Source organism: Primulina tabacum, chromosome 14, assembly GCF_025594145.1.
Source record: "Primulina tabacum isolate GXHZ01 chromosome 14, ASM2559414v2, whole genome shotgun sequence".
Classification (NCBI taxonomy): Eukaryota; Viridiplantae; Streptophyta; class Magnoliopsida; order Lamiales; family Gesneriaceae; genus Primulina; species Primulina tabacum.
This window is the reverse complement of record NC_134563.1, coordinates 7,660,394-7,686,458: the sequence shown is the minus strand read 5'-3', so window position 1 is coordinate 7,686,458 and position 26,065 is coordinate 7,660,394. Positions and strand designations below refer to the sequence as shown.

General features: G+C 34.3%; 1 protein-coding gene across 1 annotated transcript in view; it reads right to left on the bottom strand.

Moving 5' to 3' along the window:
- Positions 1 to 12,770, bottom strand: part of LOC142524668 (agamous-like MADS-box protein AP1) — a 35,474-nt gene extending 22,704 nt beyond the window's left edge. The window contains exons 1-2 of the mRNA XM_075628723.1: positions 12,375 to 12,770; positions 123 to 201 (exon numbers count right to left, since the gene is read on the bottom strand). Of these exons, the coding sequence (XP_075484838.1) occupies positions 123 to 201; positions 12,375 to 12,559 (264 nt within the window). The 5' untranslated portion in view covers positions 12,560 to 12,770. The remainder of the gene's footprint in view (positions 1 to 122; positions 202 to 12,374) is intronic.
- Between the last annotated feature and the right edge of the window lie 13,295 nt (positions 12,771 to 26,065).

The window sequence follows — 26,065 nt, the reverse complement described above, 5'->3', positions numbered from 1 at the left end:
TCCACGTCTATGTTCATTCTAAGAATAAATAAATTAAATGAATACATATTTTTCATGCTCATATAAATATACATAATATATATATATATATATATATATATGTATATAAATTCAGGGCTTACAGGTGACTGAGGCTCATTTGGAGTTAGTTGTCTTTCCGCAAATGAGTATCTTTCGTACCTCTCCAGGATCCTGTCCATGCTGCAATCCAAGAAACTAATCAGCTAATTACACGAGTTAAATTCAGTTGTCTCTTATTAAAAGTGTTAGAGGAAAGAAACACGTTTTTAGTATGTACAAAACAACACTTGCACATATAAATAGGAGCTTGGTAGTTACCGTGGCTTCTTCTTTTGAGTAAGGATATTTTCTTTTCTCTCAATTGTTGTACTCGTCTGTTGACTGAGTTTGAATCAATGATGATTTCTTTGTTCAATTGGTATGAGATTTCTAATATGGTATCAGAGCAAATAATTCACTGAGCTTCCGTTCCGATCTTCCATGGCCAAGGGAAATCAAGCTTCGACTTCTTCTCAAGCTGTGAATAATTCAAGTGGCCGAGCGGTTTCTGAAGATTCAGCCAGTCCGTTTTACCTTCAGAATGGAGATCATCCCGGATTGATGTTAGTTTCGCATCCACTCACAGGTACTAATTACAATACTTGGAGTCGAGCTATGTTGATGGCGTTAACAGCTAAAAATAAGCTCATCTTTGTTGATAACACTTGTTTGCGCCCTACACTGGATGATTTGCTATATGGAGCTTGGAATCGCTGTAATAGCATGGTAATTTCGTGGATTCTGAACTCTGTCAGTCGCGAAATAGCAGATAGCTTGATGTATATATCTACGGCTTCTGAAATTTGGATTGATTTAAGAGATCGGTTTCATCAGAGTAATGCTCCGAGAATTTTCCAAATCAAGAAGCTGCTGACCGCTTTACATCAAGGATCCATGGATGTTAATGCATATTACACCAAATTGCGGACTCTCTGGGATGAATTGAAGGACTTTCAACCTGTATCTGTGTGTAATTGCGGATCAATGATAGATTGGGTCAATTATCAGAACCAAGAGTGTGTGATGCAGTTTTTGATGGGACTGAACGAATCTTATACACAGATCCGTGCTCAAATATTGTTGATGGATCCAATCCCTGTGATTTCTAAAATCTTCTCGTTGGTGGTTCAAGAAGAAAGGCAGCGGTCCATACATAAAGACATTGTAAGCTCTTCTGTGAACCTATCTACTGATCAGGATTCTTTCCCTCAACAACCCTTTGTGGTGGCTGTGGCAAAGGGGAATCAATACAGTAAAGAGAATGCGAAAGGGAATCAATCTGGCAAAGAGAATCAGTACACTAAGGAGAGTACTGGTGATAAACCGACTTGTTCCCACTGTCATCTTAAAGGCCATACCATTGACAAATGTTACAAAGTTCATGGATATCCGGTTGGGCATCCGAGGTATAAACAACAACAATGGAATAGTGGTCGACAGATACACTTCAATCAGACAGCCACCTCCCCTGCTCCCTCAATCAACTCAGCAAACTCAGCAGCAGGTTATCTAAGTTCTGATCAATGTAGACAACTCATTACCTTCTTGAGTTCACAGCTTCAGCTTGGTCATTCCAACACACTGGCCACGCAACAGCTTGAACCTTCTGCTTCTTGCTTTAGTGGTACATATTCCTTATCCTCCTTATCTTTTGGTCCTAATCCTTCTCTTAATTCAAGTTGGATATTAGACATAGGGGCAACTCATCACATTTGTTGCTCCTTGGACCTTTTATCTTCCAGCAAGTTATGCTCTTCACAGGTTACTCTACCTGATAACTCTGTGGTTTGGGCTACACATGTTGGCTCTGTGCAGGTGTCTCCTGATTTATGTTTGGATGATGTGTTGTTCGTACCCCAATTTACTTTCAATCTGCTTTCTATCAGCTCACTAACTAGTAAGATTCCTTGTTCAGTTTGTTTCTTTTCTGATTCATGTTTTATTCAGGAACTTACCACCAAGAAAATGATTGGGATGGGTAGCAGAATGGGAAACTTATATGTTCTGCGTCATTCCTGCCCGCCTTCTCCAACAGTTTGTAATGTTTCATTTTCCAAACTGAAATTGTGGCATTATAGAATGGGTCATCCTTCTTTTCCTAAGCTGTCTTTTTTGAATAATGATTTTGGAATTTGTTCTTCAGGACACGATGATGTAATGCATTGCTCAATTTGTCCTCTATCCAAACAAAAACGAGTACCTTTTATTTCACAAAATACACTGTGTAATGCTCCTTTTCAGTTACTCCACATTGATGTTTGGGGTCCTTTTTCCCCTTTGAGCATTGAAGGATACAAGTATTTCTTTACCATAGTTGATGATCACACTCGGTTTACATGGCTCTATTTGTTAAAGTCTAAATCAGATGTTTTGACTGTCTTTCCGACCTTCTGCAAGATGGTGCAGACTCAATTTGGACATAAGATTCGGTCTGTTCGATCAGACAATGCTCCTGAACTTAATTTTTCTGACTTTTATAAATCCGAGGGAATCATTCCTTACCATTCTTGTGTTGAACGGCCACAACAAAATTCTGTTGTGGAAAGAAAACATCAACACATCTTGAATGTGGCAAGATCTTTGATGTTTCAATCCAACATTCCATTGCCCTATTGGAGCGACTGTGTGCTTACGTCAGTTTACCTCATCAATCGCACACCGTCCTCTTTACTTTCAAATAAAACTCCCTTTGAACTTATTTTTCATAAGAAACCTTTGTATAGTCATTTGAGAGTTTTTGGTTGCTTGTGCTATGGCTCTACTCTATTGAGTCATCGCACAAAATTCTTCCCTCGTGCCATCAAATCTGTATTTCTGGGATATCCAAGTGGTTACAAAGATTGGCTTCACTTCGGGGCTGGTTTTTAACTCAACTTGATGTTAATAATGCTTTTTTACATGGCGACCTTTCTGAGGAAGTTTATATGTCTCTGCCTCCTGGTTATCACCGAAAGGGGGAGACTCTTCCTAGCAATGCAGTGTGTAAACTACACAAGTCTATCTATGGCCTTAAACAAGCTTCAAGGCAGTGGTTTGCCAAATTTTCCTCAACATTAATTCAGATTGGGTTTGTTCAGTCACACGCTGATAGTTCCTTGTTTGTTCGCACTCGTGGTCATATATTCTTGGCATTGTTAGTATATGTAGATGATATTGTGTTGGCCACCAATGACGAAAAGGAGGCCATGGATTTGAAAGTGTTTTTGGACAGCTGTTTCAAGCTAAAAGACCTTGGAGACTTTAAGTACTTTCTTGGTATTGAAGTTGCAAGGTCTTCGACTGGGATATCAATATGCCAACGTCATTATGCTCTGCAACTTCTTACAGAAACAGGATTGCTACGTTGCAAACCACGCTCAACTCCTTTGGATGCTAACCTAAAGTTGAGTAGTGAAGATGGTGAATTGTTGACTGACCCTTCGTTGTATCGAAGATTGGTAGGAAGGCTATTGTATCTCACCATCACTAGGCCAGATCTAGCTTATTCGGTGAACAGATTGAGCCAATTTGTTGCCTGCCCAAGAGAACCACGTTTACAAGCCGTGTATTCTGTCCTTAAGTATGTGAAGGGCACTGTTGGACAGGGTTTGTTCTTTAACTCTTCATCACATCTAAAACTCAGTTTTTTTTCGGATTCAGATTGGGCAACATGTCCAGATACGCGTCGTTCTGTTTCTGGCTTTTGTGTTCTCATTGGAGAGTCTTTGGTTTCATGGAAATCTAAGAAACAACACACGGTTTCTAGGTCATCTGCTGAAGCAGAGTACAGATCAATGGCTAGTGCTACATGTGAGGTCATTTGGATGCTTGCATTACTTAAAGATTTATGCATCCCGTACAATGAACCTGCGGTGTTGTTCTGTGATAACCAATCAGCCATACACATTGCTTCTAATCCAGTGTTTCATGAGCGTACGAAGCACATAGAGATTGATTGTCATATTGTTAGAGAGAAGTTGCAGCGTGGTCTCATCAAAGTCTTGCATGTCTCCTCCCATCTTCAGCTTGCAGATTTGTTCACCAAGTCCCTATTGCCATCTCGATTTTGCATGCTGCTTACCAAGATGAGTGTTCACAACATTCACACTCCATCTTGAGGGGGAGTATTAAAAGTGTTAGAGGAAAGAAACACGTTTTTAGTATGTACAAAACAACACTTGCACATATAAATAGGAGCTTGGTAGTTACCGTGGCTTCTTCTTTTGAGTTAGGATATTTTCTTTTCTCTCAATTGTTGTACTCGTCTGTTGACTGAGTTTGAATCAATGATGATTTCTTTGTTCAATTGGTATGAGATTTCTAATATCTCTAAATTCGAGTATCAAATATTATATTTATATTTTCGAAGTAAATTTATAATTTAGTTATCGGTAACAAAAACACTATATAACAAATCAATCAGATATCTGTTTTTTGTATGTTCAAAATCCATCAGATTTCTCGTGAGGCACAAGGTGCTGACCGAACTAAGTACATGTCATGTTCCCTATTCTGTGGCATGCATGACTAAAGCAAGATTCTTGGACGACTATTTGAATCCATACGTTGTCATGCATGCCACAGAATAGGGGACATGGCATGCATAACAACTGCTGCCCTTGAAGCCACATATGAAAATGAAATTAAAGAGTAATTAATTTTCATACCAACTTGAACTCAGTACTACCTAGAATAAACGTCCATAAGATAATTTTCAATATACGCAATGTGGCAAATATGTACTGCACAGTTTCGAGCTCACATGCATTTATCTAGTCAATCTTGTTGGGGAATATTGAAAAATGAGTCAAACTATATTGAATTTATGTGTCATTGCTTAGTCAATTTGGTTAAGATTTAGTGGGCTTTGTGGTGTGATCATGGGATTAGTGGCTTAGTGGAAAACATATTTGTTTTTATTTGCTTATTGTTCTTTTTCTATAAATGACATATGTTTATCAGATTGTCATTTGAGAAGTAATTGATATTCACGAGAATTCCAGTGTGCACTTTTCCTCATTTTATTGCCTTCGTTTTCTGCCTCACATATACTTCTTCACCAACATTTATGGCGTCAGAGCCAGGTTTGAGAGAAAGTAGAGTGAAAACACCTGAGTTGAGAGATACACTTTGAGAGAAAATTTCATGGCCAACGGTAATTCTGTTATGGATGCTGCACAAGTAGGTTGAGGGAGAACAGGAAGAAAGATTCAAAGACATTAATGGTGATTGTTCAGCAGGCTGTTCATAACTGCATCTTCTCAAGATTCGCATCTGCGATCACATCAAAGCAAGCTTGTCAATTCTGTAGAAGGAATTTCAAGGAAATTCAAAAGTTATCTTGGTGCGACTGCAGTCACTACGACGCGACTTTGAAACCTTGATTTGGAACAATGGAAAATGAATTGTTGTTTTTTTTTGTCAAGAGCAATGGCATTAATTAGTCAAATGTGATCTTATGGTGAAGAGATTACTTATCAGACCATCGTTGAATAGGTACTGAGAAGTTTTACTCCAAAATTTGATCATGTTGACGTTGCAATAGGAATCTAAGGATTTTTCAATTTTTTAAATTTGATGAACTAATGGGGTCTTAGCGAGCCCATGAGTCAAGAATTAATAGGTCATTTGAAAAAAAAATGAAGAAAAAACATTTCAAGTGAAAGTCTCAGTCTCAAAATTTTGAGAAATTGAAATCTCAACAAGAGGTCATGGAAGAGGAGGATTCAGTGGTGGTGGTCAGTAGTCGAGGTCTTGGTAGAGGAAGAGGCAGAGATAGATCCGATTGGCAACATAAGTACACTAGTGTGCAAAGAAACAACAAAAATGGTATTCAATGCTATCAATGCAAGGGATATGGTCATGTAAAAGCTTACTGCCCAAACAAAGACCAACAAATGAATTACGCAGCAGAAAATGAAGAGGAAAATGAGCTTTTTATGGCTCAGTCTATTCAAAAGGTGTGTAGTTTGTAAATGGCAGTTGCTCAAACCATATGATAGGCACAAAATCTATGTTTAAAGACTTGATGATACACGAAAAGTGAGGGTGCAGGTTGCGAATGGCAAAGATGTGGAAGTTGAAGGGAAAAGTACAATAAGCATTGAAATAACCCATGGTAAACTAAAGTTTTTGCACTATGTTCAGTTTGTACCCGATTTGGGATATAATTTTCTTAGGAAAAGAAGTCCAGAAATACTTTGATCACCATTAACATGACGCCGAACAAAATGTTCCCATTTGAAGTCTCACGCATGGATTGTTCTTGCTGCCAGTGAACAAAATGACTTGATCCTATACCATTATTAAATGAGCATCTCAATGTCAAAGGTCTGAGATTATTAAGAAATAAATGTATGGTTCTTGGATTGCCTAAAATTGGTTTTATCAATTTATGTTAAGGTGCATATATGGAAAACAAACCAGAAAGTCATTTCCTCTTGGAAAGGCTTGGAGAGAATCAAAATGCCTTGAATTAATTCATGCTGATTTATTTTGACCTATGCAGACCAAATCTTTTGGTAGGAGTTGTTATTTCTTGCTTTTTACTGATCATTGTAATCGCATGAGTCGGGTTTATTTTTTGTAATACAGGTCAGAAAGATTTGAGAAATTCAAGCACTTTAAAGCTAAAGTTGAGAAACAGATGAGTATTGCATCAAATTTCTTCTCGCGGATAGTGGTAGAGAATTTTGTCCAAATAATTTGATTTTTCTTATGACGAAAATGGTATTCACAAGCAGTTTTGACCACTCTTTACACTTCCGGAGCAAAACGGCATTGCCGAACAGAAAAATCGAATTGTTGTATATATGGCAAGAAGTTTGTTGCAGGCAAAAAGGCTTTCAAATGATTTTTGGACTGAAGTCATGGCAACACCAATACATTAAATGAATATCTCTTCCCCAAAAGATGTCATGAATTGAACTCCATTGAAGCTTGGTGCGGCACAAAACCATATAAGTCGTTTAAGAGTTTTCGGTTGTATAGCTTATGCTTCGGTGAATTCTCAAGTTTGTTTTTGGTTGTATAGCTTATGCTTTAGTGAATTCTCAAGTTTGTCAAAAACTTGATGAAAAATCTGAAAAATGTATTTTTATTTGTTATTGTACTCAATCTGAAGAATATAGATTATATAACCCTTTTAATAGAAAGTTTTTGGTGAGAAGAGATGTATTATTGGATGAAATTACAAGTTGGGGTTGGAATGAGAAAGTGAAGGAACATGTTCCTTGGGTCAACGAATTATCTTCAAATGAAATTCAAGAGCCAACTTCAACAAATTCATTAGCTAGTGCTTCTATAACTTCACAAATTTCATCATCTTCAACATCAATAAATTCTACCCGCACATCGCAAAGTCGAAGCTCTTGGGATGAGATACCACCAAGAAGGTTTAAATCTTTAAATGATATATATGAATCTTGTCACTTTGCTCTTACTGTTTCAGATCCTATTTTCTATTAAAAAGAATGAAACATGAGAGATGGTTGATTTACCAGAAGGAAAAAGTTCAATTGGTCTGAAATGGGTATTCAAGACAAAATTTCATGCAGATGGTAGCATACAAAAGCATAAAACCCAACTAGTGGCAAAAGGATATGCATAACAAAATGACATTGATTTCAAAGAAACATTTTCTCTGGTAGCTTGTTTTAGAACGGTGAGAATCATCTTGGCAATTGGCATTAGATGCTCAATTACAATGACATGTGTATCATTTTGATATTAAGTTTGCATTTTTAAATGGAAATTTGCAAGATAAGGTTTGTGTAATACAACTAGAAGTTTCATTGTTGAAGGCAAAGAAACCAAAGTGTATCGGTTGAGAAAGGCGTTTTATGGATTCAAGCAGGCTCATATGGCATGGTATAGAAAAATTAGTGCACATTTCCAAAAAAGGGGTTTTACAAGAAATGAAAATGAGCTCATTTGGTATGTGAAGAACGAAGGTAAAAATGATTTTATCATTGTTTGCCTTTACGCTGATGATATCATTTACACAAGCTTCTCAAACTCTCTTGTGGATGAATTTAAAGCACTTGTGATAAATGAGTTTGAAACATCGGACATGGGTTTACTACATCATTTTTTTGGACTTGAAGTTCAACAAACAGAAAATGGGATTTTTATTTCTGAACAAAAATATTATGATGATCTTATAAAATTTGGCATGATGAATTGTAAACCTATTGTCACACCAATTAATATCAATGAAAAATTGAGCATAAAGAAGGGATAGAGATAGATTATGCAAAAAGGTTTAGCAGCCCAGTTGGAGGTTTGATTTATATAACATGCACTCGACCTGATATTGCATTTTCTGTTATATTATGATTTCCAGGTTTATGCATCATCCTTCAAAGACTCGTTTTGGAGCATCAAAGCGGGTCTTACGTAGCATCGCTGGAACCATGGATTATGGAATTTGGTAATCAAAAGTTCCCAAATTCTAATTATGCGGGTCACTTACAGTGACTGAGAAAGTTCATTGGATGATTGAGGAAGTGTTTCAGCAAGTAATTTTATTCTTGGAACTGGAGCAATTACTCCGAGCTCAAAGAAGCAAGTCACGGTAGCATTATCTTCCTCGGAGACTGACGGTTCTGTCGATGCTACCTATGGGGGCAGTGCCCCACAAGATCTGGGCCGTTGATTTTAAAAAATTTGATGGACCCCGCACTACAGTAGCATGTCAAGTCAATTGGTTGAGAAGAATGTTAGTTGAACTTCAACAAGAACATAACGGACCAACTGAGATTTTTTTTGACAACAAAGAAACAATCTTTACGACAAAATATCCGGAATTTCATTCTCGAACGAAGTATGTCGATATTTGTTTCCATTTTATTCGTGATTTGATTGCAAATGAGGAGATAATGTTGAAGTATTTAACACTCAGGAGCAACCAACAGATATGTTGACAAAGTCTTTGCCAAAAGATAAGTTTGTCTACTTTAGATCTCTACGTGGTGTTTGGAGAATATTGAAGAACGGGTCAAAGTTTGTTGAATTTATGTGTCATTTTTTAGTCAGTTTGGTTAAAAAAAAAAATTAGTGGGCTTCGTGGTAGGATCATGGGATTGGTGCTTAGTGGTTAAAATATTTGTTTTTATTTGCTTTATGGTCTTTTTCTATAAATAACATATGTATATCGGATTGTCATTTGAGAAATAATTGATATTAGCATGAATTCCAGGGTGCAATTTTCCTCATTTCATTTTCTACGTTTTCTGCCTCATATATACTTCTTCCCCAACAGAGGAGAGTAAAATTTCTGATATGATGCGATCAAGTCAAATGAAGAAATAAATCAAGTGAAACTATAGTGTGTTTGTGGGTGGATTCGTAAGGATTAGCGCAGACTTTACAATAAATTTTAATAAAATGTGATAAGCTCTGATCTTTTAGTTCTCGAAAATATTAAATCACATAAATTTTCAACTGCTTTCTGATATTGTTGTATGACTATGACACCCTATGTACTTTTGTTTCATGAGTTGGAAACTCATTATTTGTTATCATTGTTTTGTGCTAAAGGTAAGACATTAAGACTACATTTGGTTTGGAGGATAAAATAATGAAATGATTAAGAGAGAAATGATAAAAAGAATGATTGAAGTAGATAATGATAAAATAATATTAAGTTTGGTATGATTGTTAAGAATATGATAAATAATAATCTTTTGATGAATTGACAAAATTGCCCTTCTAGTTTTGTGGCGGTGGTCGACGGCGGCGGTGGCGGTCGTCGACGGTGGTCGGCCGGCCGGAAGCAACGGCGGGTCGGCGGCGACAACGACGGCGGTCCAGCTATCAGCCGACAGGAGGAGGAGGCGGCCGGTCAGGCGGTAGTCGGCGGCAGCAGCGGTGGTCGACGTCGACGGTCGGCAACGGTCGTCGACTGGCGGCAACGGTCAGCGGCGGGCGGGGGTGGTCGTCCGGCGGTCGGTGGAGGGAAGTGGTTGTGAGTTTGGATTTAGGAGAAGGGTAAAATTGGAAAAATACGATGGATTAAGAGTGGAATAAATAATCATAGGGGGTGAGGAGTGATTATTTTATCACACCTAATATAACATAATCATTCATAGGAAGAATTGACTTGGTTAAATAAAAAACGTACCAAACATGTGATTAGGTGGGTTAAAAAAAATAAACCCACCTAATCACCCAAACCAAACGCTGCGTAAATGTTTACACATCTTTGTTTCATCCATGTATTTTTCAAGTTTTAGAAATGATAAGTTACACGTACACATCATTTATCATTACTATATTACACATCATTTATCATCACATCCCACGAACCAGCAATGCATAAATCCTTGTCACAAAAACTGTGTAGCCACAAGTCAGAAGCAGTTGGATAAGCTTTACAAAAATGTTATATTTGGCATTTATGTGGTTTTAAGACAATTTGTTATATTATTAAAATTAACAGAAGGCTGTCCTGACTTTTTATTTCTCTTTAATGGAAGGCATTTATTATTCCTTAGTTAATTAAATTTGTCAAATAATCATTATATGTGTTTAATAATTTGTCTGATGAAGCCAACAAAGTTGATAACGCACGATATATCCATCCACTGTGAAAAAAGGGTTTGAATCCGATGTGTATTTTTCCTTCAAATTTATTTGGATTCTTTGTTTGATTTTTCAGTGGAGATTCACTGCTCAAAAGCTGAATATAGGACATTTATTATCTTCAAAATCAACTTCAGTTTGTATACTTTCAAAAGTAAATGTCTCTCCTTCCAAAAAAAATAAAAAGTTAAATCTCTCTCTTCTCAAAACATATATCGATCTGAAAGTAAATTTCAATTTTAAAATATATCTCATTTGTACTAAAAGCTAAACTAGAGGCACATTTCAGTGACAAAATCACGATTCAAACATTTTTACAAGTTTCATAAAAATTATTTTAAAACTTCTGAGAGATAGAATGTCAAATGGAAATCCAAACCAAACATCACATCCATACTTTATTTATTATTAATTTTTTCCCATAAGAGATGGAGTGAAAGTAGTTTTCTAATGTCATGCCATGTACCCTTACTTAATCCAACCATATGGAATTTTTTTTAACTTAAAAAAAGACAAAAATAAATTAAATTAGACATTATTTTGGTCACCCGAGTAGTCAAAATTCGATCTTAATAATATAAATTTGTTTTTTTATATTTATTTGATTTTTGTCGAAATACATACACATTTTCGAACATTAGAACTTCAGTAAAGATCAAACTAATATGCAAAAAAATAATTTATTGTAGTAAGACCACATTTTATCGATAAGAATACAAAATCTATAAAGGCCAACCAACCATTCGAATTTTCCCAACCACAGCGTGATATAACAATTAAAAAACTAATATTGGACTTCCATTTCATGGGAAAAAAAAATTAAAAAAAAAAATTTGGGCCAAAAAAAATTCTGGCCCTTGGATGTACCCTGCAGACATTGCCTGCAGGGGTAGGATGGAATAATCCCTTCTATAATCATTCGAACAAACATCTACTTCACGGTCTTTCAATAACAAAGCTATAATTATTAATATTTTTTCACTGCAAATTAGCTTCTCTTTCAATCAATGATATATCAATATTATTGGAAAGTCCCAAGATCCAAAAATTATAAAAACAATCTTGAAAACTCGTGTCAATTACTAAATAATCTATTTTTTAATATATATATATATATTATGTATATATACGAATGGTGTCAGCTGTTAGCAGAAACCGAGGGCGTTACAGGATAGATTATGTACATATACACTGGATAAAACGTCAGCGGGATAAGATGATCTGTCAAGAGCTCATTAAGCTATCTGTCGGGAAAGCTTTTCTGAAATTAAAATTTTGCTTTTTACTGTGTAATAATTGAAAAGAAGTGGAAGAAAGATTGTATAGAAACCAAACTGGCTGAGATTATTCACCTAAACTTGCATAATATTTACACAAACGAGTACCTCTATGCTATGTAAAAGAAAATCTAGGTCTTTTCTTGGCCAAAAGTAGAGAATAAAACAAGAAATGACTGTGTTTTTGGAAAGAATGAAGACTCGGAAGTCGGAGTCTAATTTTATGAAAATACATATTTGTGATGATTTGTTGAGGACCTTACCCGAATCTTAAAATTTGAGTTGGAAGAAGCCTATAAACTCATTGAAAGCAGACAAAACAAAAATAATAAAAGAAGAAGAAAAAAGAAGCCCTAGTTTTAAAGCTGATCATTTCCACAAAAACCCACAGATCCCATGTCCAAAATAAGATCAATTTCACAAAATCAGTTCAGAGAAAAGTTAAGTGATCAAAAGGGTATGTAGAACACTTACCAAGAATCGGTGGCATACTCAACAAGCTTTCCCTTATGGGAAAAAACAATCAAAGCAACTTCTGCGTCACACAGAACAGAGATCTCATGAGCTTTCTTCAGCAAACCCCCTCTCCTCTTTGAGAATGTAACCTGTCTGTTGATCTTGTTCTCGATTCTCTTCAGCTGTACCTTTCCTCTCCCCATTGGTTATTTTTTTCCCCAAATTTTCTCTCTTTCATGAAACGAAGCAAACCCAATAATTTAGGAGAAACAAGGCCTACAAAAGGAAACCCTGAAATGTAACGTGTATTTTTTCACCTCGACAGATGAAGAATGAGATTAAGATGTATCAATCGCGGTAAAAAAGAAAAAAGAAACAGCTCGGTTTTCATTACTTCTTTCTCAATATTTTTTGTTTCCCTTTAGTTAAAAAAGAATGAGGGGTTTGTTCATAGATGGGGTAATTCAACAATGTTGTCTCGTAAAGCAAGTACAGTTGTGGATTGATGGGATGTGAAACTGGAAACCGCTTCTTGTTTCGGGGAGGGGAAACCAGGTGGTTTTTTAAGGATGTGCTGTCGAGTTGTCATTGGGCGATGGGTGTGGATGTTGGTTGTCTGGTGGATTATGGGGTTCACAGTTCTTGAGAGGGATGACCGTACGATAAGGCATGCGATGGGGATATATACGAATTTGGATTTATGTGTTCAATTTTGTTTATGTTCAAGCCGATCGATCCACTTGATTAGTTCGATGTTCATAAATAAAGATAGATTTTAATTATTTATTTATTTATTTATTTCAGTCGTTTCTATTATATGATTTGTTAAAGTTTGGCCTAAGAGTTCTTTGATGTAGCAAAAATTTGTGTGAGACGGTATCACAGGTCGTATTTTGTAATACAGCTCTCTTATTGGGTCATCTATGAAAAAAATATTACTCTCTATGCTAAGAGTATTACTTTTTATTGTGAATATCGATAGGCTTGACCCGTCTCCAGGGCCGTGCTTATTTGGAGGCAAATGAGTCCAATGACTCAGGCCCATCCCTTTTCTGGGGCCCAAAAATTTTAAAAAAAATTATTATATATAGTACTAGATAGCCCCCACGTATGCATCTATGAAAGCGAAAGAAAAAATCCAGTTTGTGAAGAATTAGTGCGGCCAAAACATGAATTTTATTATTAAAAAAATGACTCGTAAAATTTTAAGAAATTATCGGTCCTCTTCGAAATCAAAGTTAGGAGTTGATGAATTAATCTAGCTGGCAATAAGTTGTTGGTACGATTTACCAAACGAGTCTAGTTTTTTTATCGGGGTGGAGTAATGGTGGGAAGCATGGCAGATTAAGGACAAGTATAAAAATCGGAACAAATCAGAAAAAGAGAATCAATCATATATTAACTTCGAATTAATGATATATTCACTCTTTCTGAGGCGGGGATTCAAGATTTGAGACTTCCCTTTTGTTTTTGCTTTTGTAATATATACATGAGAAAGTTTCAAATCATGAAATCTCTTGCTATGAAACTTTGCTTGAGAGTGCATAGAAAAACCCAAATATTTCTTAATGTATTCAAAATTTCAAATATCAATATATATAAAGTATAACGAGATGAAAAATTGAAAAAAAGGCCCCATGAAATCAGTCCATTCGTTCACCATATCAGGTCCAGCTAAGATCAAAATTCAAAAGTGAAAAGTTGAAAATTTGTATGTGGAGCGTATCAAGAATGTGGTGATTGGTTGTAACTGATATATATATTTGATGTTGAATTCGGTTGGTGAGTAAGACAGCATTTCCCAGTTATTTAGTTGTGTAAAAAGTGGAAGATTCATTCAAGCTATTAATGTGGCTAAAGATTGTTTGCGCTTGATCATCAGCGTCTTTTTATGTGATACTCATATGAATAATGATTGCATTTAGAATCTCAAATGCTCATATTGCTTATAAAATCTTGTTGACTGTCCCGATCACAATAGCAAGTGCAGAGCGAAGTTTCTCAAAGTTAAAGATCATCAAAACTTTTCTCCGATCAACCAAGTCACAAGAAAGATTGAATGAATTGGCTATGCTATCGATTGATAAAGAAATTACTGAACAACTTGATTATACTGACTTGATTAGTATTTTTAGCTCTAAAACTGTTAGGCGGGTTGTTTTTTAGTGATCATTTTGGACATGTTTGATATTTTTATTCATTTAGTTTTTTATATTGTTTTTAACGTATTGATTTAATTTGAAAAATTGCTATGGAACTAAAAAAACATGAACGACATTATGATTCAGAGGCCTCTTTTTAAAGTTAGACTCAGACCCAAATATTGTTATGATCGGCCCTGCCCGTCTCACAGATAGAGATTCGTGAGACCGTCTCACAAAAGACCTACTCCTTTGATGTAGATAATTAACATGTGATTTTGATAATTTTGTGGAGGAAGGATTAATAATTTGAGAAGATAAAACAAACATTGAAGATTAGAATATGGGAGTAGTTATCCATATCCGATATTTTGATACCTGTTTAAAAAATATATCGGTGACTTGAATGCAATACCATTGAGTGTCATTTTTTAAAGGGAACTTGCACTTTTGATCTGGTAACATGATTTTCATTTTTTTTTTGAAGGAATTTAAACTTTTGATTTGGTAACATGATTTTCATTTTTGGTCTTGTTATTGGTAAATTCATAATGTTAGTCGATTAATTTTTTTTAAAATTTTAATCATTTTTCATATAAAAAAATTCAGCTTAACATCATTATTTTCCAACACTACATCAACACTTCGGTAAAAATGCCTAATACTAAAAAAATTACAAAATAGTTTATTAATATCATGAATTGACAGACAGTGTGAACAAAATATAGTTTTTAGTTTTAAAAAATATCTATATGGAGGGAATGAGATAAATTTAAATACAAAAACTCTTATGAGACTATCTCACGAGTCATTTTGTGAGACGGATCTTTGAACTGATCTAACTAATGAAAAATATTGTTTTTTCATGATTTGAGTCAAGTCAAATCGAAAATTCATCTTATTGATATAAACTTGTGAGATAGTCTCACAAGAGACCAACTAAAATGGTTTTAGTAACAAGGGATTTTAAATGAGAAATTTTACATATTGAACAAAGAATATTTTTGTCATTTAACAAATCTATAAATTTAATGTGTCAATTTTTTTTCCCAAATTCATTGAGGAAAAGAGTAAATTGACAAAGGTTGTCATTTCACTAGTATCCAAAATACTTATCTCATGTTATATTTTCCTTGTACGATTCCATTAGAATTTTCTTTATATATTTATTTATTAGCAACAAATAATTATATTAGTTGGAAAATTCGACTTTCATATATTAAGATTTTGATGATTTTACGAATTAATTAGGCTATAAATTTTACAATATTTTTTTCCTCACACTAACTTCCCAATTAATTTATATTTAAGTGCATTTGTGATATATATTTATTACATTTTGTAATAGCATTTCCGATCCCCACTACCTTCATTCAATATATATACTAATATTGCCATAGTTCGCCAGTCTTTTTTTGGCTCTGCAAAAGCATTTTAGCAGATAATATAGTACATAGTTAACTAATGAAATTAAATTTTCGTAAATAATATAATTCTTATATTATATTCAACCCACGATTCTCACCAAGAAAATTTTGAAAAGTCTAGCTAAAATTAAAAATGGGTGGAAAGACAAAAAAAAAAGGGTTTAAATTTAAATAATGAAAGACTACATTATTGGCAACCAAAAAGAGAATCCATTAATAGCAAGGATTAATTTCCTTATTAATATTTTCCTTGTGTACAATATATATGTCTCAAGCAATAAAATATATACAATAATTACATTGCCCAATTTAAATTTCCCAATTATTTCACATCTTAATTATGACACACATACATACATGAGTAGGTCTCTTATGAGACGGTCTCACGAATTTTTATCTGTGAGACGGGTCAATCCTACCAATATTCACAATAAAAAGTAATACTCTCAGCATAAAAAGTAATATTTTGTCATAGATGACCCAAATAAGAGATTCGTCTCACAAAATACGACCTGTGAGACAATCTCACACAAGTTTTACACTTTGAAAAATAATTTTGTAAATTTATTAACTACATGGAATTTTGGTTGTCGAATTGGTCGAAATTTAGTTTCACTGCAATAAGTTGGTTTTATTAATTTTTTTTGCACATTTAGCTTGACTTAAGTAGCAGCTTAATTTTTCATTAACTGTCCTTTTATATGTAATGACACTTTAAAATTTGAAATACTACACTACGTCTTGCATTAAAGTTAATTTGTAGCCGTGAAAATTGTTCTGGATTGATTTATTAGTTTACATTTTATAAAGTTTAATTGAAACACAACGTTACGTCTTGCATTTAAGTTTGTAGTTATTCCCGTGATAAAATTTAAAAAATATGTAAATTAAATTTCATTTATTATCAATTTTAAACTAAATTTTTCTACCAAGTCAAGGATAAATGTGGGCAATATTTTGATATTTTCCTTATAATATTAAGCCAAAATGACTTCTCCCTATTTAGTGTCAATATTTGTATCACAGATTCTCTATTTTATAATGTCAAATATTTATCAATATATATTCAAATACTATTTATCTATAATAGAATTCTAAGAAAGTCCAAAAATGGAATTTTAAGTCAAAAATGTGATTTAATTTTACTATCTAAACTCATAAATGCATGATAATTAATTGTTTTCACAATCGATTAAATTAAATATTGTTCTACACATCAGAAGATATCGTACGCTAATGATAGAGGTTTCAGTTCTAACTTCTAAGTACTTATTATTTGATTATCAATAAATGTCATATGTAGGGTGGTTGCATATTTAGGCTTGATTTGGGACTGATACCAAGTCTAAACAATTATACAACTTAGAGGGAATATATTTTTTGTTTTATAACTGGCACATTTTTCATTTTGGCTTTATTTTCGATCAATTTACGATCTTCGCTATTAACTTGCACGTTTTTTAAATTTTAGTTTTTCATCAAAATGTTGACGTGAGTCAAAAAATGATTATGTCATTGAAAATTGTTGAAGTGACTTCGGACATTGCTACATGTCCGACTTTCAAGCAATGTCCGATGTCACGTCATTATTCTGTTAAAAAAATGACTAAAATTGAAAAAAATGTACAAATTAGTAGACTATATATAGCCGTGAATCGAATGAAAACATAACGAAAAATGTTTTGTTACGGTTGATAAAGAGCTTGCTTCCTCTTATCTACGATATCACATTTGAGTCCAGAGAATTGAGAAATAAAGTATTGTGAGAGCACCTCAGGATACATGTATAATAGTCTGACCTATATTGGCTTCGAATTAGTTTTTATCGAATTTGACTTAAAGATCTGGGAAGTTTGAGTGATGATCTAATGTATTGGGAATCATTTAAGATAGCTATTTTATTTTATCAAACCTTAATTTTCGAATAAACAATTTTTTGTGAGAAATTTGTATACACAAAATATTGGGATGCAATAATATTTATCTCTACCAAAAATTCCTTGTTTTGCAAATTTCATTTGTTATGGTTACGCGACAACTGTGTCCACATTTATACATTTATTGAGCGGCATGTAATCAAAGTGTCTTAAATAATTTTATCATTATTTTGAAACCTATGAAATTAAATTACATTATAATTATTTGTGAGATCTTATAAAAAAAATGAGTACACATAGTGAATGCAACTAATGGCATGGACCACTTGTGTTGTAACTATTTTTTTTGGTTTTGAAGTACGTACTGTTTGTGATGTAACTAATTTGCTACAAGACAATTATTGTGTAATTTGAGGCAAGTGTTTCGAGCCCCCAAATCTAAAAAAAAATTACGAGTATAATATAATATAGTTAACTCATGAGCTCATCTCATAAATAATTATTAATAGACACAGGTTTATGATGAAAACTTGAAGTCTCACCATCTATTCATTTATTTTAATCTTGCTCATAAATATTCAACAAAAATCGATAATCAATCCAATATACATACCTCGTGAGTATCCGCCAAAAAATAAATCATTCATTATTCTACGACAAACAAGCTCACTATCACTCAGTTTATCAGTCTATCTATCCGTTTCAAAACTGCGAGATTATTCAAATGACTATGTAGTGGTTCGAAACATTAATTTGATATTTTGTTTCGATGGTCATGACTTTATTAATATTTGTTTATGACATATTGTTTTTGGATGATATATTCTGTTTATATTTTCTTTTTAGAGTTTATGTTATTTATATTATCATGTTTATCGATGACAAAATATATGAATATTAAGCTTTTAAGGGAACCATTCTCGCCTCATGTATAAAAAATCTAAGGTCCGAATTTGTTGTGTAACAAATATATATATATATCTTTAAAATAAATAAATTCCGTTGATTGTGTTATTTCATTTATTTTAAGTATGCAAAATTTATACCTAATTAAACACCTGCCCGGAAACAAAATAATATATTATAGATGGCAATATAATTAAATTATTTGAAACTAAACTAATTCTGTGTGGGACATGGTGATATTGTTGGGGCATCGTTTTTTCGCGTCTTGAGAAGATTTAAAAAATTTTGTTTTGACATAATGTGTTCCACGCTTGAATCGGAATAGAGAAGTCAAATGATTTGTGCATTGAGACTGGATCGTCCGAATTTCCAAAATCCGGAGTCGGTGCAGCTGTGAGGGGCTCGGCCGGCAATGGAAGAAGTTGACCGAAATTTTTTTCACCAGATGGCCGAAAATTTGTTGGATGAGGAGGAATGATTTTGGATAATTTTTGTTTGCAAAAACTCGGGATATGTTTTTGCCCCCTTATGGTATATTTATAGAGCATGATTTATGATCTCATCAGCAATCACTCTTCCATCAGAATTCCTAATCATTGTCTCACCAAAACTCTTAATATTCATTAAATAAAATTCTCAAATTATTATTATATCATGTATTTATCAACTTTTGATAATACATAATATATTAATAATATATATATATATATGTACACATATCTTTATATCTCTATATAAAATGTATATATATAAACATTAATACATTTATACGTACACATTTAATACATGCATAGACATTTAATTAAAGTAAATAATTATTTAATTAATTATAGACTCCTCTAGAATATTTTATGAGAATTTGTACATATTAGTAGTTCTCACTACTAGTAGCATCATTTAATTACTAAATTCTAAATTCACCAAATAAATGATTTTGAACTCATTATAACCCCGATCGACTATCTGGCACCGACGATGTATAAGAATACAAGTCTTGTTCATATAATGAAAATCAAAAGTTTTGAAAATCAAAATTTTCACTTGCCATATTGAGCAGATACCAGTTTAGTGAACTTCTTCACCAAAATAGGCAGTTTCACTCTCCTTCCCCAATTAGCAATTAAGTTAACTTTCATTTCTTTCAGCTTATGTAATCAACTTTTAAACTCCTTTATAAGTATTCTGTTTTATTTCAATCAAAATATAGTCGCCAAATTCAATTCCTTGAACTTTGACTTTCTCAACGGGAACACAAAATTCGATACTTTATGACCTTCAATGGTTCAAGGATACAGCTAGCCGTGGGTTCACATCTTCATGTGATTCATAATAACATTAATTTTTATTTGGGCTTATCTTAATTAGCCTCATTCTTTTAATCAACTCCTTGATCAAGAATATCAGAACTCATTTCTCATTGTACCCATCGGATCATAGTAAGAGAGTCTAGTAGCAATATCTCATATGAAAGGGGATCGATTAAGGTGCTTGCTTGCGCAACAGAAGTTTCAAAATTATTTTTCAAGCAAGAAAATTGAGCACCCTAAACTATAGTGTGTAGCAAATACAATAAAACACAAAATGACATTCATAGAGTGTTTTAAGAAATATTACCTATCAATCTTAAAAGATTGATGATGACTCCAACTTATTTGTCAAACAACTAAGCTCTTCAATGGCAAGACAAATCTTCAAGCTTCCAAGAGCACACATTGCTAAAAAATTAAGCCAACCTCAACAAGGAAGATCCCCTCCAATTTTGCACTAGAAAAATTGGAGAATTTTTCTTTGAGAAGATGGTGCCATTTATCAACAAGTGAAGAAGCAAAAATGAAGGAGAATTACTCTAAAATTTCGGCCAAGCCTTTTTAGGAGAGAGGGAGGAGTGTTTTTCTTGGTGTATGAAAAAGTAAAAGTGAGCATATGCATGTCATGCCTTGGATGTTGAAAAAGTAGTCTCCAACCCTTCATGTCACATGCATGCAATTCTATTTGGGCTTGTAACAATTATAAGGCCCATGGACTTTTATTTAAATGTCTCAAACATATTTGAGACTAATTAAACTTTACTTGATTTTACTCAAGCTCACTAGTTTAATAATTATCTCTAATTGGGCTCTACAAGACCCAATGTTATTTAATTAATTCAACACTTGAATTAATTTAATTATTTGGACTCTACTAGGTCCACTAGTGTTTAATTAATTCAACACTTGAATTAATTTAATTTAGTCCATAACAATGTTTATGAAAATCACAATTTTCAAATACATTATTCACTTGGCCAACTTTTAATTTAGGAACACTTCCACAAATTAAAAGTTACATTCCCATTATAGAAGTCATACTTCTAATTTTTCCTTGTGCTTATAAATTCCTTTATGAGCCGTTCAACACATTGAACTAATTTCCTTCTCAACGGGATCTAGAAAGTTAGCACTTGTGTGACCCTCAATAGTTCATTGATACAACTAGCTGTGGGTTCACATCTTAATGAGATTCGAGACTAAACATGTCCTTATATGAGCATACCCCAATTGCTCCATTCTTAATTATCAACTCCTTGATAATAAGAACGTCAGAACTCAAGTTTGATAGTACCCAATCAATCATGTTAAACGCTTAGCAGCATCGCTTACATGATTTCATAGGTATCAAATGATAGTGCCTGCAAGAACCATTCAATTATGGTTAGCGTACAGTACGGTCCCTTCATCTCATATATCCCGACCGATTCGACAACTATTGGTATATCGAGAGCTGTCAAAAAATCGATACTATGTGTCATGTCGTAGTTTCATCAATGGTGTAATCTAAGAAACCACTTTCTTAATAACAACCATACTCTGATAAGAGATTTCAAACTACATACACATAGGATATCCATACCCGAAGGTAAGCAGTGACTCCCCGACTACAATGCATCGACTCCTATATGTTTCGACAAAACACCCAATCTTTCCACCTGATGACCCCATGAGAGTCGGTAAATAAGTCAAAGTGCAATGCTAGCATATAGAGTCTCAATGTTGTCTCGGGTCATAAGGACTAATGGTGGACAACCATAAACTAGGACGTCTCCACTCGATAAGTGAGAACAACCACTTGGAAAGTCCTTTATGGAGGGTTGTTCAGTGCACTCTACAAGGAGCACCTATCTGCATGTTCGGACATCACAATGTCCCCTACCAATGAAACATGGTACTCACATCGCAGATACTAGTCTCAAACTCGAGCGGCCTATATCCTTCTTAGTGGTGGCTGAATCGACTAGGAACTGTTTAGAATATACAGTATTACAAATATGAGTTTCATGATACTCATCGTATGAGCATCTCATATTCTTTCTACTATTTGTATATTCAAGGACTTTATCTATGCAACTAGCATGGGTATACAGATAAAGATGTGCCAAAAAAATAATTTCAAATATTATTAAAATAAAGATTGTTTATACATAGAGTTTCAACATGAACCCTCGACCAACACTTGGCTCGACGGGCACGTACTCTAACATCATGATTCCCTAGGTATTGCTTATAGTGCCTGCAAGAACTTTAAGCTATGGTTAGTGTACAGTACGATCCCTTCAATACGTATATCTCTATCAATCTGCAACCATTAGTATCTAGAGTTGTGTATGAATTCAATAATGATATGATTTATCTTTGAGTATTAATAGTGGTATGATATGCGCAACTAAGAAAACACATTTTCCTAAAGCTCATTTCTTGCTCTGGCCAAATAAGCTTTGCACTATTAACTCATTAGATTAGATAGGATATCTTCATCTGTAAGCCCCCGATTACAATGCATTTGCTCATACGTATTTAGAAACTACACCCAACCTTGCCACCTGATGACCCTCAATAGAGTTAGTAAACGAATCAAATTGCATGCTAGTACACATAGCCCCTACACTGTCTCGGGTCAAATGACTAATGGTGTACAACCATAACTGCGGGCTATTTCACTCGATAACTGGGAATCAATTGGATAGTCCGAGGGAGGGTTGTTCAATGCATCATCCTATGATTACTCATCTATATGAATGCACATCTCCACTCCCTTATCAATGAAACATGATGTTTACTATCACATATACCAGTCTCGAGCTCAAGCGAACTTTATCCTTATTTTAGGCGACTGATTTGACTAGAAACTTGTTTAGAATATACGGTATACTTCTTAATGAGTTTCATGATCTTACGTTAAGAGACAAATCTTATGATACCTATTATATATTCAAAGACTTTATTTATGTAGTTTGCATGAGTATACAGATAAATCATAATGTCATAATTAGATAAAATCGTAATATATTATTAAAATAAATATCGTTTTATATTAGAATCAATGAAAGCCCAAGCCATTGACACCTACTCTGACATATACAAGATCATATACATATCTTGAATATGTAGAACGAAATTGATTTCCCAGTAGGAATCGGGTGGGTCGAAGGATCCGGATTTTTCAGTTCAAACCGTAGCTTGAGGTTCTAGATCCATGCCCGATTTGGGTCTCATTTTCAAATTAATTCTAAATTTATATTATATTGTAAAGAATTTAACCGATTTTAAGAGATTTGGACTCGTACATGAAAGTTTTTTGGAAACTTAATTTTGTAAAAAATAATCATTAACTAAACTTTTCAAACTATACAAACTTAAATTTAAAAAGAAAGAAGAGAAAGAACTGAGAGTTTGCTAACAAAAAAAAACAGAGCTTAATTAAATCAAATTCAATTTTATTGTGCAACTTTTTAAGTTTCAATCATGTCTATATCCGATTTAAAATTTTCGAATTACCGACCACCTCCGACCTAACACTAGTTCCTTGTCCCAATGCAACATCGTATACCCAGGGACTGAGCCATTAATAGAGGTAGATGGGTGCAATCGTCCTCCCTAAATTTTATCGAATAGGCGTCAAAAAAATTATATATTTTCACTTTTCTCCCTAATATTTGCTTTTGCCTTCCCTAAAAAAAATTAAATAAAAAAATAAAAAAATCCCTCAATCTCTTTTTCTGACTCCATCCCTGCATATAACTATTGAGATTTATGGATGACTCAAAGTAAATTGGAGAGCAATAATCAACCACAACAACAACGATTTACTTGGTTCGGATTAAGAACAATCCTGCATCCAAGGTTCTGGGAACACCCCTTTATGAATTCACTAAAAACGAATTGTTAAACGAGATTACAACTCTCTGAAAATCACTCCACCGAGTTCTGAAAAACAACCTATATACATGTATCAAGATTGTATGCAGTACTCGACCTTCCTTGATTCTACAACATGGAATAAGAATCATAAAGATGAAAGAAAGATTGCAGGAAGCAGGAGTTAAGAAAAAGTTCACCGCAATCCAGAGAGTTCTCAACGAAGAAGAAGAAGATTACTTTCTGTTGTCAGAGTTAACCACTCTTAATAAACTCATCCCTCTTTAATCCATTGACTTTCAAGGTTTTAGTTACAGTCGTTGGATGAATACATTGCATCCTTGTGCAATCTAAGCCCTTTGATCATAATGAGTCAAACAAACTTCACAATTCTTCACCTTTTTGGCTCCTTTCAGTGATTCCAAAAGGATGTTCCCAGGGACAAGACCTGACAGTCATTCCGCCATGTTGAGCAGGCCCAATGCATCCTTGAGCTTGTTCACTGGTATCACTTTTGTTAACATATCTGCAGGGTTAATCTTTGTGTTGATCTTCTTTACACAAATTATTCCCCTTGAAATGATATCCCTTACAAAGTGTAACCTAACATCAATGTGCTTTGTTCTTTCATGGAATCAGCATTCTTAGATAGGTGAATAGCACTCTGTGAATCACATAAGACCGTAACAGAATTCTGTTCATATCCTAGTTCAGTGACCAAGCCCTTAATCTACAAGGCTTCCTTTACAGCTTCAGTGAGAGATATATATTCGGCTTCGGTTGTTGACAAGGCTATCACATGTTGCAAACTTGATTTCCAGCTTACAAAATTTCCTCCAACCATAAAGACATACCCGGACAGTGACCTTCTTTTATCAAGGTGAGCAGCATAATCTGAGTCACAATATCCTATGACTCCACAAGTTGATTGTTGAGATCTAGAGTAAACTAATTTCAGCTTCTTGGTCTCTTTTAAGTATCTTAGCAGCCACTTCACAGCCCGCCAATGTTCCCTACTTGGCTTGTTCATGAACCTACTAATTAAACCCAATACGTATGCTATGTCAAGTCTTGTTGATACCATAGTGTACATACTGCTTCCTACAGCCTTCATATAAGCATGTTCTAATTCAGTATCTTCCTTCTTAACTGACTTTAGCTTGAAGTGTGCACCAATGGGAGTGTTAACACTCCTAGCATCTTTCATACCGAAATTGTCCAACAGCTTACATATGTATCCTTCTTGGGACAGGCTTAAGGTTCTTGAAGGTCTGTTCCTGATGATATCCATGCCTAAGATACGCTTGGCTGGGCCAAGATCCTTTATTTCGAATTCAGAATTGAGCAGGTCCTTCAATCTCTGTATTTCCCTTAAGTCCTTACAGGCAATGAGCATATCATCAACATAGATTAGAATATATATGTATGACTTATCTGGTAATGTAGAGTGGTAAACACAACTATCGAATTTTTATCTATGGAACCCTTGGTTTAGCATAAAGTCATCGAACCGCTTATACCACTGCCGAGGAGATTGCTTGAGTCCATAAAGAGACTTCTGTAGTAAGCAGACTTTTCCAGCCTCATCTTGTTGTACAAAGCCCTCGGGTTATGACATTAGAATCTCCTCTTCTAAGTTGCCATATAAGAAGGCAGTCTTGACATCCAATTGTTTTAATTTCAGGTTAAACACAGCAGTAATCGACAATAAAATTCTAATTGAAGTGTACTTAACTGCAGGAGAGAAAACTTCATGGTAGTCCACGCCTTCGACTTGGGAGAACCCTTTTGCCACTAATCTGGCCTTAAATCTAGCTGCTTCTACCCCTGGAAACCCTGGTTTTTTTTTTTGAATACCCACTTACTGCCAATGACCCTTTTTTCTTTTGGTCTATCAACAAGAGTCCAAGTGTGATTTTTATGCAATGACTCGAGTTCCTCATTCATGGCTTTCCTCCATTTAGGCCAATCCTTGCTCATTCTGGCTTCATTATAGTTGGTTGGTTCCTCAAGCTCAAATAGATCAGCCACATTCAAAGAAAATGCTTTGAGATCAGCATTTGCAAATCTTGGTGGAATTCGTATCTGTCTTCTAATGCGATCTCTTGACAAAACATAGCCTTCTAGCCTTTGAGCATTATCATTATCAATCTGAGCCTCCTCATCATTCTGGACTTCTTGGTCATT